Below are 13,689 nucleotides of genomic sequence, written 5' to 3'. Positions count from 1 at the left end.
TATTTTCGACTCCCATTCCATCATCGATACCGAAGTCGAAATCGATCTTTCAGATGGCCAAGTGAGATACGGCCCTATTTGCCAAACGCTATATTGGCTGCAACACCGGAGGCGCTGACTTGGAAGGGTTTTTCAAACACGAGAACCAGCGTTTCCCTCCTTCAATCTCTGATCATGGTAATCTGAGATCCGGCACGAAGTTTGATGTTGTAACCCTGCTCACAGCTTATTCTTCTGAAGTGTTGACCGAGAAACCTCACGCCGGTTCCATGGTTTTTGATGGTGCTGTTCTAGTATGTAAGTAGTATGACGGCACAATACCATTAAGGTTCAAACTGACAGTGTTGATCTCTTTTTTATGATCATTCATCCAAGTAGCGCAATGGGGGGCTGGTGGCCAGCTACCCTGCACTTTTACACACACTTCTTGCATACCTTTCACAGATTTCTCCAGGTGCTCATTTAGAGCTGGGTTCACTGTGGCTAAGCTTACAAGTCACACCACTGACCCGCGTCCCAAACCAAGAAACTGGCCACGCCAGGGATCGAACCCGTGCCCCTTGGACAAAGAAATCTCAACCCAGCGCACGTCCACTTAGCCAGACGGTGCTGTTCTAGCCCACCCTATAAAGCCAAAAAAGCAAGACGTGTAGCGGATATGTTACAGAAGAAATCTGCCAATACCTTCGTAAGCAGATCACAAGTGAAACACAATGAGTTGATGTCGTCTTTTGCGTTTATAAGTCCTACAGCTTGAAAACTTCTACACGAGAAAGGTGCGGCAAGGCTATGTATCGGACAAAGGTTGAAGAAAGAACGCCGATTCCAAAAACATGACTAGTTTTCTTCAGTGTTCAGACAACAAGTAGAGCCTATTCGAGTTCATGGCAGAAAAGATGTGCGACACTGCTACCAATCGTTTGGTTGTCGTGATTTCTGGTGCTAGTGCAAGAAGTACAATTTTAACTGACTTGGCTGAAATTCATCCTAGCAACCACGAGGAGATAGATAGCAGGATAGCCCTACACTGCCTTCATCAAGCGCGCTGCAACATGAAATTCATCACTGTCAGAACGGTTGATTCAGATGCAGTTGTTCTCCTCATTGCAAAGTACTTTCTTATTGGGGTTGATCAACTGCACGTAGCCTACGGCCAAGGGAAGAGTTTCCGCTACATATATGTTCACAACATAGCAACTGTACTTGGTGAAGAAAAGGTGCAGTCTCTGCTTTTTTCCATGCTTTAAGTGGCTGCGATACTGTGTCCGCATTCCTGTGGCAAGGCAAAGGAAGGTTTTGGAAAGCATGGGAAGCGCATGGTGCCATAAGAACGGTCTTCAGCCGCCTGTCTTCTCCTCTTCAACAACTCACTGAAAAGGACTTTGCACAGATTGTAAAGTTCATTTTGCTTGTATATGACAGATCCAGTGAGAAAGAGTCGGTAAAAAAGTTGAGGAAGTATCTCTTCAAAAAAAGTATCATCCCTGGACAGATTTTTGCCAGTCCAGGATGCGCTAAACTAGGACATTCGGCACGCTTACATTCAAGCCCAGGTATGGTCCAGTTCTCATTTCGCCATTATTCCTGAAAAGAACCCCAACGATTACGGATTGGAAAAGATTAGCATGGGGCTTTGAGCTCCCCTATGGTCAGCCCTGCCCCAAGCTTCTGTTGCCTGCCGATAATTTATACGATGCAGTTGCAAAAAATAATGCTCTGGGCGCTACAACTGCAAGAACAGCTCACTTGAGTGCACCGAGTTATGTTCTTGCCACGGGTCCTGCCAAATGTAATGAATTTTTATGTATTATGTATTTTGATGTCCCTTTTAAGGCTTAAGACTAACTTAGAATCTCGGTTGCTCATTATGTGATCTGATATCTCAGCGACGTATCATACTATGTGATAATTTTTGCCTTATTTTGTATTCCATTTTCCAATTACAATGACAATCAAGACAAGTTAGCTAAAGTAGCAAACGGAAATGGCTTTTTTGGTTGCGCATCTCCAAAAAAGTGCCATGTAGGTCTCTATCTGTGTCCGCAATCCTTCATTCTTTTCGTGTCATTAAGTGTCGTGGGCTCTGCTGGACGCTCTAAATCGCGTTTCGTATTGCATGTTTGGTGTCATTTCGAATTATCGATTGTTTTAAGAAACTAATGTTTTGTAAATTTTTCTATTTTCGCGCTTGAAGCGGGCATTAAGATATGCCAGAATCAGATTCTGGCGTATAGATTCATTTTGTTTTCAACACTACTCGACTCTCGGTATTTCAAACCGTATTTCTGCCAAATCTGAACTTTCTGTAACAAGCAGATGAGTTTTGCGCTTTTAACGCTCGTTTCAACGATTGCAAAGGTGCTATAAAGCGATCGCCCGACTGTCTGCCTGTGATTATTGGGTTCCCCATACTTTGTACTACATTGCCACATTTTCCAGTGTTTCTTCAAACTTTCTATCAGTTTTGTGCTTTTTGCGCGCTTCTGAGTGCGCAAATTTGCGCTTTGGCGTGTAGACTCGAACTGCTGCTTGTAATCTTCGAATTTCCAGTACTCTAACTATGTTTTTGCCTGTTTGGGTATTAGATGGAATAGGCGCTCCTATTTTACGTTTTACGTGCTTATTTTAGCGCTCTTTTGTGCGCTTCGTAGCGATCCTTTACTTTTTATATAGCCGCCGTTGGAATCGCCATATCTTAATATGTATATTCAGAGATTTTAATGCTTTTGTAGAGATGCTGGCAAACTTGCGCATTTTTTTGTGCTTGGGGCGCTCTTAAAGTTGCTTTAGAGCGCCCACTCGACGTGCTTCCTGTCACCATTAGATTTCCTCTGCTGTAATCTATATTTCCACCAGTTTTCGTGCTTTTTGCCAGAAGTATACCCCACTAGTAGCAATGGTAGTAGTATTGGTAGCTGCGATAGTTGCCCTCCCACCACTTTTGACTCTGAAAAAGGGAATTAGAACTTTGAATTTCCAATCAAATGAGCCTCCTCCGAAGTTTATATTACCACGCTTTCTATAAAAATGTTATATGCCTCCGGGGCGTAACGTACATCCCTTGCGCCCAGGATCTGGGGGTTTGTGTCAATCCCGTAAGCTATATGATCTTTAGACTATTTTGAACAAAATAGCCATCGCAAAATTTTGGTCAGATGCATTTGGGGAAAAGAGGGTAAGGGTACTATTTGCTCTGCAATCACTTTTGAGTTTTAAAAAGGGCACTAGGACTTTCGATTTCCAATCAAATGAGCCCCATCCAAAGTTTATACGACTACTCCTTTCATAAAAACCATATATCTTAACAATGGGCAACTAGCATAACTTATAGTCCTTGCCCTGAGGGCTTTAGGGGTTGATATCCCCAAAGACATAATTGCTTGATCTTTCAACTTTAATGAACAAAATGGCTATCTCAAAATTTTGATTGGATCTATTTGTGGAAATGATGGGCATGAAGGGGGGCGGCTGGTTTTGCCCCAATCAGTTTTGACTCTTAAAAAGGGCACTTGAACTTTCAATTTCCAATCGAATGAGCTCTTTTCGAAGTTTGTACGACAACTCCTCCTGTAAGAAGTCCCTTGGTCAGAGAAAAATAATGGTCAGAAAATGGCTATCTCAAAATTTTGATTGGATGTGTTTAGGGAAATGATGGACGTAGAAGGGGGGATGATTTCTCTTCAATCACTTTTGACTCTTGAAAAAGGCAGTTAAACTTTTAATTTTCAATCGAATGAGCCCTTTTTTAAGTTTCTACGACAACTCCTTCTTTCTGTAAGAAGTACCTTGGTCAGAAAAAAAAATATAATAATACATTGTGTCCACTTCACTCTTTACTTAGGTAGTACTATTGCGCTGTCTATGATATTCTTACTGAATTTATTTTAGCAGCTATGAAACTAAATACAATTAGATTGAATGTTTGTTGCCTTAACCTGGTTTAATAAAAGAATTATAAATTATTGTCACCACTTACCTTGCAGTTTTATTTAGCAGAACTAGACAAATTCAAAACTTGTTCAATTTGGTTAGTTACATATGAATTTGAATTAAATGCCAAAGTTTGTTTGGATAAAACCGAGAAACTTCTGAAATTGACCTGCTTTTGTATTCTTTTATATTTACCTATTCTTCTGTCTTAATACAAGTTTTCAACAATTAGGGCTGGATAGCTTGTAGATTACGTGCTTATTACAAAAATGTACCAAATATATATGCACAAATGTATTATTATTGTGTACATATTAGTGTATACAAATATATTTGTATTATTTGTACACAAATAAATTCCAAGCATTTTCTTTCAGGGTACCGTAGACAAGAAATAAAAGATCTAAGAAATGTTGTCATCCACGACTTGGGCTGTTCTTTTGCTTGCAGTTTCTGTATCTGCTTTGTTTTTTCTTGTGAAAGAGCTTGAAGAGGAACGGGAGAAAAGGAAAAAACTTGAGAGACGCCTTAAAATATTAGAGAATCAAGTGGAAGTGACAAAAGAAGATGTGATTTCAAGGAGACAGTCTATGACATCTTTATCTAGTGAAAGTGAAGAATTTTTTGATGTTGAAGAAGGAGAAGGAAGTGTACTTTTAAAAGGGGAGGCTAAAAAGCATCCTGATTATTTAAAAATAGACGAGCTTTTTTTAGGGGATAAGGATTGTCTTGTGAAGGCTCTTGAAATTGTGTCAAGCTTTGAAAAGAGTGTAAGTTTCTTTTTGTTAAAATTTAATTTCCCTATTTTGTCGAACTTATCAACACGAACTTATCAACTTACGAATTTAGAATTTATTGACTTATAGCACATTATAGCGATTATTTGCCATTGAAATTACAATTCCAAAATTTTCTGCTTAGTAAACATGGTAATTCTATTTGTAGACTGTTTAGATTTTTCCCCCTTCTCCTTGAATTTTTGGTTAACATTCACTACATAAGGGAATACTGTTTTTAGAAGAAAATAAACAGTATAGTAAAATGCAATAGAAAATGATGTTTATTAAAAATAAAATAGAACAAAGAAATTTCTTTAAAGTCTAGTACCAATTAGTGGGGATTCTTTCTCTCGGGTATGCAGATTTGGTATGGTTTATAGCACTCCCATACATGGTAGGAAGTCTGCTTGGTTTGAAGGACTCCCCTCCCCTAAAAAAAAAATTAAAAACGGTGCCCTAAAATTAATTTCACTTTTCGCTATTACGCATAGCTACAGCACCTATAATGCATTTATTAGTAATCTGTCGATTTGAACATTGTTAAGTTTTCAAGCGTAAAATTGATGATTTGATTAATCAGAGTAAAGATCTAAGACATATTTTCCTTTTGAAATTAGAAAAAATAGAAACTTGGAACAACAGTTCCAACATCTTTAAGACGAATCTTGGAAAAAACTCAAAGACATAGTGTTACTAAGTAATAATTGGGAACAAATTGGTTAAGCTTTTCAAATCTATTCCTCGGTATTTGAATTTCTACTTCTGTGGTGGCCTACAAATATGACGTTAGAATCGAGGAAAAAACATGTCATTCACAAATCTTGACTTTTTTATTGACAATTATGACTATGGTGTGGGTCTGGCATGAGACTTGTGTATTCTTACAAAAACATATTTTTTATAGTTTTACTCTATATATCAAACAGTTCGTGGTAACGAACTGTAAGTAAGGAGCGACCCGGCTCAATGGTAACCGAAACTCTAGAAAACGGTATTTTGATTAGAATAGATACAGCAAAAGAATCAGATTTCAATGCTGATTTCAAATAAAGTTTCATCAAGTTTAATCCTACCCATCAAAAGTTAGGCGCCTGAGAAAATTTGGCTGATTTTCGAAAAAAGGGGGAAAGACCCCCGAAAAGTTGTAGAACCTTAATGAAAATCTCACCATCATATTCAGCGTATTAGAGAACCCTACTGTGGAGGTTTCAAGCTCCCATCTACAAAAATGTGGAATTTTACATTTTTTGCCAGAAGAAAGATCATGGGTGCGTGTTTATTTGTTTGTTTGTTTGTTGTTTTTTTTCCCCAGGGGTCATCGTATCGACCCAGTTGTCCTAGAATATCGTGGGAGGGCTCAATGGAATGGAAATTAAAAGTTCTAGTGCCCTTTTTAAGTGGCCAAAAAAAAATTGAAGGCAACTAGGCCCCCTCCGACGGTCATTTTTTCCCGAAGTCATCTGATCAGAATTTTCAGATAGCCATTTTGTTCAGCATTTTTGACAATATAATAAGTATGTCTTTTAGGATGACTTAATTCGCCTATGTTCCCGGGGGAGGGCTGAAAGTTATGGACTTTACCTAATGTTAACATATAGTATTGGTTATTTGGAAGTATACAGACGTTTTAAGGGGAGATTTTTCCTGGTAGTGGGAGAGGGGGTGGGTGGGTCGGGGGTTATGTGGGAGGATCTTTTCATGAAGGAAGTTTTCATGGGGGAAGGGACATTGCTATGAAGGGGACGCCGGACTTCCCAGCATTATTTAAAAAAAGATCGGAAATTTAATATAAAAAAAAACAAGTATTTCAACTGCAACAGCAGCAACATCGAAACTTTAAACAAACAGAAAATATTTCGTTTATAATTGGGTTCACCCCGTAGTCAATGCCTCGCTCTTTAAGCCAAAGATTTTTTAGTACTTTCATAAGAGCTATTTATTCTAATTAACGGCCTTTGTGATTAAGCGGTCATTTTTAGAGAATTGGAACAAAATTCGAACTTTTGCTTAAAGAGCAAGGTATTAACTAGGGGGCGAACCCCATAATAAACGTATTAAAAATATATGAATATATAAGTTCGTTACGTAAGTTAATTCGTAAGTTACGTATATTTATTACTAATAAAAACGTTCGTAAATAAAATTAAACAAGTTTCGAGAAAGCCATTTAATTAAATAAAAGTAAACTAATATGAAAATTTTGTTTTAATTATTCATGTACGGTGAGCCAAGATCAAAACCTGTATTAATACAAAAACGTTCAAAAATTAAATAAAAAAGACAAGTTTTTTAAACTGAAAGTAAGGAGTGGCACTAAAACTTAAAACGAACAGAAATTATTCCGTATATGAAAGGGACTGTCCCCTCCTCAACGCCTCGCCCTTTACGCTAAAGTTTGACTCTGTCTCACAACTTTATTTTTTAAAACAATAAAAAACTTTAGCGTAAAGAGCGAGGCGTTGAGGAGGGGGCAGTCCCTTTCATATCCGGAATAATTTCTGTTCGTTTTAAGTTTTAATGTCGCTCCTTACTTTCAGTTTAAAAAAACTTGTTTTTTTTATTTAATTAGATTTAGACCGTACACAAATCTTAAATCCTCATCGTCCTTCGTTCAATTTGGTTTTGACCTTAGCAAAAATTATGTTTTGTGTTCATTCACTGTCTGTGGTCATATCTTCGTTAACCGCATCTTACCGATAATAATTATTCATTGAACTGACACGCTTGTAACTGTTCACGCATGGAAAGGTAATTTTTTTCTCTTTTTTTTAGCATTCAGATGACTTCAAATTTCTGTGCTATTTGTCATGTGCCTGCGTTTTAAATCACCCATTGTATGCACGTGAAGAACCTGATTTATCTCAGAAAAAAGTACTGATAGAAAGAGGTAATACCATCGTTTTTCTAGTTCCTGGACTGTTAAATTTCAGACATATTTTAAACAGATTTTCCGCTTTTGACATTTCGATTTTACATTTTTCTCTTTTGACTTATATTCGTTTTAATTTTATTTGTTTAGCTAAGGATGTTTATAGCTACACATAGCTCTAAGTATTTAGTGTGTTTTTCTTGGGGCAGGGGCTGAAAATACTAAAAGAGCATGCTCTGAGCCATAGTTTTTTTTTTATACAGTGGAAGGATAGTGCTTTGGACTTCCCATACATACAAGTTTTTGGACTAAGTATTTACATCCATGTGGTTGATCCGTGGGATTTTGGCATCTTTTTTGCTTTCTTTTTATGCATCCCTCATTTCCTTGCAAGACTCAATTGCATGCAGTCTTTTCTTAATATAATAACCCCCAAGACACCTGGTCAATATTTGTGATTCTTATTTTGTTGAGAATAGTCAAACGGCCTAATGATATATGCAGATTATGGCTTATGCATACAGATTATGGAGATGGTAAACTGTTGACAGATAATTTCTATAGTCGAAAAGGGGGTATTGCTAAACCATGGTTATCCAATGGCTCGAAACTTTCAGGGATTGCTCCCTGGGTTAGAAGAGTCACACATTTTCCTTTTTAGGGGAGGGGGGGAGATTAGCCCCCCTCCAAGGAGTGGCCCAAAAACTTTTCAGGTCTGATGAGTTTGAAAATTGTAGCTGTAGGTCCTTGCGCCAATAAGAGCACAAAACCATGGAGGTGGTTCATTCGACTGGAAATTTAAAGTTCTATTGCTCTTTTTAGGGGACTGAAAGTATCTAGAGGGCGTCCAGCCTCCCTCTCTTTCCCTCTTTTTTTATCGATGACCCCCTGTAACCGCCATGATATTGAATACAAATTTCTAGATATTCATTTTGTTCGGAAACGTCAGAAATTTTAATAAATATGTGTTTGAGGTTGACATCACCCTCCCGCTTCCCCCAGCTCAAAGGACAATGACCCTAAATTATGCAAATGGCATATTGTTTACAGATAGGTTATTATAGAAAAGGCACCCATCTTGGTCTTGTATTTTCCGTCAGCCAGGAGCTCTTAGGGATCGTTTGCTAGCCCAAAATTCTCAGAGTTTCTTGAAAGCATACTCTAGAAACGAAAGGCCTACCTGAGTAAATTAAAAGACGTTATATGCACCCGGGTTCAAATTGTAAGCAATGCCTTGCGAATGAAGTGGGGGATCAAGTTGAAAATTTTAGGGGCTGCTGGGGAAGGGGTAAAGAAACCAACGATTTTGACTTGAGTGAGGGAGCACAGGTTAATTACAAGACACTATGTGTATTAAGGTCACCGAAATGGCATATCAGCATTATCGCGGGAAGATATTTTCGGGGGCTGGAGTTGAAACTTTCTCGTAATGTTCGAGAAGACTTTACAAATATTCCACATCTTAACCCATAATACAACTATATGGTTTACTGTAGATGAAGAATTAAATCTTAAAAGGTACGTAAATTAAGACCAGTAGTAAAGTAAAACTTAAAAACAACAGAAATTAGCACAAACAGGAGTATGGCAACCGTATAGCCCCATATATATACGCACAAACAAACACAAACACACACACACATTTATACACTATCTTTATAAACGAGCAATAATGGCATATGTATTTATAAATCTATGTATGTATTTTTTCTCGAAAACGGTTCCATATTTTTTCGGTAAAAGTGGTATCTTGGGATATTCTCGCATAAAATAACGATCTAGATAGGTCAGAAGTATGTGAAAATTCGTTAAGAGCATTAATTTTGGTTTTTGCATACAACTTCATGTACTATGTTAATACTTCATTTAAGCATTTCTTATGATTTAAAAAAAAACTAAGTTTTTCCGAGGGAAGTAAAGAGCGAAGTTGAAACTTAAAACGGACAAAATTTATTACTTCACAGCCTATTTAATATATATTAATATAACTAGTATAAATAAACCAACTAATAATGCTTCCCTATACTCTTAGGATTATACAAAACTAGCGCTTTACTGAAAACACAAAATAATATAGGATTATGGTACAGTAAAAGCAAACCAATTAAGGACACTTTTTATACAATGAAAATGATATCAATTGCTCTTAGGGTCAATCTAATTCGAGAAAAGGGAAAACTCTACTTGAGAATTTTCTTTATTTTTTTAAGTCTAACATAGTATCAGCTCAGCGCAATAGCTCAGCTGAACGACACGCTCTTGTGTCGTGCCTTAAAAGGACATATCGGAATTATTGTGTTCACAAATTTGAAGTAAGGCTATATTCATATTATTAGGACTATAGACTAGCTTTAGAATTTCCATCATAGCTTGAAATTCATTCTTGTATAGAGAGAAATAATCGGATTTCCAGAGTTCATATTATGTCTTATTTGATCTTCATTTTAAGTGATACTAAAGCATATTTCTTACAATTTAAGACTGTATATTACCCACTATTGGTATTATAGCTGGTGAGAGCAAAATGCTGCTTGGTAAATCAATCCAATATTTCTGTATGCTGTTCAATTACTTCGCGGTTATTAAAAAAATATTTAGTTTTACGCTTATGTTTTTAAGATAATTTTAATTGTATACTGAAAGTTACTAATGTCGAAACTGGTGTAAGACTATGAAAAGCTTTATAGATTCCTTTAGTGTTGTCAGGATACTCATTTTTTACTCTTTAATTAATAATCCTGTTTTTTATACTTTACTTCCGAGTTTTCAGTAAAGCACTATTTTTGTATAATCTTAAAAGCATTGGGAAACATAACTAGTTGGTTTATTTACACTAGTTACCAAGGCCGTCACCGGGGGGGGGGGTTACCGGGTTTTAACCCCCCCCCCCCCGAAATTTTTGACCGAGTCGAAAATAAGTCAAAAATTATTAAAACCTAGGTAAAAATCAGTAAAATTAGTCGAAAACTGACTCAAAAATTAGTAACCCCCCCCCCCCAAAAAAAAGTCAAAAATTAGTAAAACCCCCCCTGAACAAAAATCCTGGATACGGCCCTGCTAGTTACATTAATATATATTCAATAGGCTGTGAAGTAATAATTTTTGTCCGTTTTAAGTTTCAACTTCGCTCTTTACTTCCCTCGGAAAAACTTTGTTTTTTTAAAATTAATCTTTGTTCGTTTTTGATTAGAATTTAATGCACAAACAACGCTGCCATGATCTTTTTATTTATATGGAATAATGTACGCTCGTTTTAAGTTTTAATGTCACTTCTTAGTTTCAGTTGAAAATACTCACAAATATGACCTATGATTCAAGTGAACGTACCACTTGATGCCTAATTTTAGGCTTCTTCAGAATATAATAATTGTTTTTGGCGCAAATTCAATTTTGAACCATTATGAAGAGAAGCGGTAACCACTTTGCATCCTATGTACAATCCTACCTTTTTTCTTGTTTTTTTTTTAAATAAACAGTTTTTCTATTTTTCTTTCCCTACTCAGCTAATCAAAAACTTGCATTTCCCCTTTTTCGAAATCACCATAAATTTCTTTTCGCAATAAACTTTTACTTCTAAGACGAACCAAAATAATAGTTACCATTCCTAAATTTTAAACAGTTCATAGTGAATTCTCCCAACGCACTAATGAGACTTACTAAGGGGGCTGGGAGGGGAAGTATACGGTGAGGGTCCCCTGTAAATCTCCAATTAAGGGTTTTGGACCATAATTATTACAATGGTACCGTTTTATACTTCGAAGCTTTTCAACTTAAGAAGTGGCACAAAAGGTGCCATTTTTTGTACTATTTGGCACTTACGGATGGCAAAACAGATTAAAATGACGTAGATATGAGCAATAGCTTTCAAATCAACCATTAAACATCTCTCTAAGAAGTTCTGGCAGCCCACTAGCTCCTAGTTTTTCCACTTAAGACATGGCATCAATAATGCCATTTATAGTGCCATTTGGCAGTTGTAGGTGGTGGACTTCATAAATAAAACGTATATATGAGAGATAGCTTTAATGTGAACTATTAAAAATCTGTATACGATGTTTTTTGTAGCCTGTAAGCCCCACAACTTGAGAAATGGCACAAAATTTGCCATTTTTGTGCCATATGGCACTTGCAGATAGAGGAATTTATAAAAAGCACTGAGATGTGAGAAACAGATTTCTAATGAGCCATTAAGCATCTTTCTAAGATGTTCTGGTAAACCGCTAGCCCTGGAAAAAAAAAAGAAAAAAAAGGGAGACAGATCTTTGCTACCCATGCAAAAAAGTCCTTTTCCTTGGTGTTCAATGTAAAGGACTTTAGATATCCGACTCAGGATTTTTTATCATGTTGCTTCGATGAGTGAGCTTTTTATTTCGATCTAACACTAGTGTCGTGGGGTTTTAGACACTGTTTTAAGAACACTCTAAATTTCTTTTCGCGAAAGACTTTTACTTCTAAAATTAACCGAAACAATAGTTACCATTCCTGATTCAATGTCAAATTGCAATTTTTTCTCATTAGACAGTTTTTTTTAAACACGTTTTTCAACTTTTAATTACTATGGGATGTGGTTCGCTCTTTACTAGGTTGCAGCTGCTGCTGCAACCATGACATCATAAACATTTTCTTATATAATGTCATACATAGCATAAATAAGATTGTTGAGTTTCCAACGCAACAGTTATTTATATAATATAATGTCTGTTGGAAGGTTCAAAAAATGAAAATTTGCACCCTCAATTGCGACAAAACCAATACGGGTAGCTAAAGCACAGGCCAATGTTAAATTGTCTGAAGTATTTAAAATCCAAAACGTGTCAAAAATGAAAATGAACAGCAAAGACATGGGAGGTTAGAAGATAGTTAGAAGATATGCAAAAACGACAATTAGAGCGTGTCAAAAATGAAAATGAAGAGCAAAGACACACGCGGTTAGAAGACATGCGACACCGGATATGTGAGCGAGTCAAAAATGAAAATGAAGAGCAAAGACACAGGAGGTTAGTAGAAAAGTGGTGGTATGTCAAAAATAAGAATGAAGAGCAAAGACCCACGCGGTTAAAAGACATGTGACACCGAGAATATGAGCGAGTCAAAAATGAAAATGAGGAGAAAAGACACGCGCGGTTAGAAGACATGCGACACCGAGCATGTGTGCGAGTCAATAAAAATCAACCTGGACAGCGAGAATCAAAACGTGTCAGAATTGAAACTGATAGCGATGATGATTGGGTTAGGGATTTTGACATGGATAAGATCATCATGAAAAAAAAACCCAAAAAAACCAAAGATTCGACGACATGTATTTCATAATGGCGAAAGACAAGCCGAGATAAAACAAACCAAACAAATTGGAAATAATAGCGATGATGATCGGGTTTTGGATTTTGACGTGGATAAGGTCATCAATACCTACCGTATCTTTAAAAATGTTCGGTGATATGTTTTTCATAATGGTAAAAGACAAGCCGAGGCAAAAGAAAAAGTTTTTGTCCCACCACTGGAACAATTAAAAGAAACAAAGGTGGTCATCAATTTCTTCCGTACCTTTAAAAATCAAAAACCTGGACTTGATAAATCGTTGAAAAAAAAGAAGTGTCTGTCCCACCACCTGAACAATAAAAAGAAATAAAGGTTTGGCGATATATCTTTCATAGTGACAAAAGACAAGCCGAGGCAAAAGGAGAAGTTTTTGTCCACCGTCTGAACAATTAAAAGAAACAAAGGTCCAGTGATATGTCATTTATAATGACAAAATACAAGCTGAGGCAGAAGTTAAAGGTCCAATAAAAAAAAGAAAAAAATATTTTTACAAAGGCACTACTTTTAATCTTAGATTAGTATCCTGTATAAAGTGTATTACTTTGTCCAAAAATCACAAAAATTAGTTATATTACATAATTATTGATTACTTTAGTGAAAAAAAAACAACGTTTCACTATACGTAAGAAACTATGATTCATTTGTCTATTTTACGGTCAGTGAGTATCAATGTGGCCTCGAAAAGACGCCTCCCGCCCTAAATGCACGCTCCAATGAAGCGTCTAATAGCTTATTGCTACGGTAAATATTTGTTTTGGTAGAAGAAAGAGCTTTTCTAAAAAAAATTCGCAA

The 13,689-nt window shown here is 36.5% G+C and overlaps 1 protein-coding gene across 2 annotated transcripts in view; it reads left to right on the top strand.

Annotated features, from left to right (window-relative positions):
* Window positions 1-13,689, top strand: part of LOC148949407 (regulator of microtubule dynamics protein 1-like) — a 67,855-nt gene that overhangs the window by 34,256 nt on the left and 19,910 nt on the right. For both annotated transcript variants that reach the window (XM_089093426.1, XM_089093427.1), the window contains exons 2-3: window positions 4,308-4,700; window positions 7,482-7,596. In XM_089093426.1, the coding sequence (XP_088949552.1) occupies window positions 4,341-4,700; window positions 7,482-7,596 (475 nt within the window). In that variant the 5' untranslated portion in view covers window positions 4,308-4,340. The remainder of the gene's footprint in view (window positions 1-4,307; window positions 4,701-7,481; window positions 7,597-13,689) is intronic.

The sequence above is a fragment of the Artemia sp. Qi Xiang Cuo genome, chromosome 8 (assembly GCF_049724085.1).
Source record: "Artemia sp. Qi Xiang Cuo chromosome 8, ASM4972408v1, whole genome shotgun sequence".
Classification (NCBI taxonomy): Eukaryota; Metazoa; Arthropoda; class Branchiopoda; order Anostraca; family Artemiidae; genus Artemia; species Artemia sp. Qi Xiang Cuo.
This window is presented reverse-complemented; position numbering and strand designations above follow the sequence as displayed.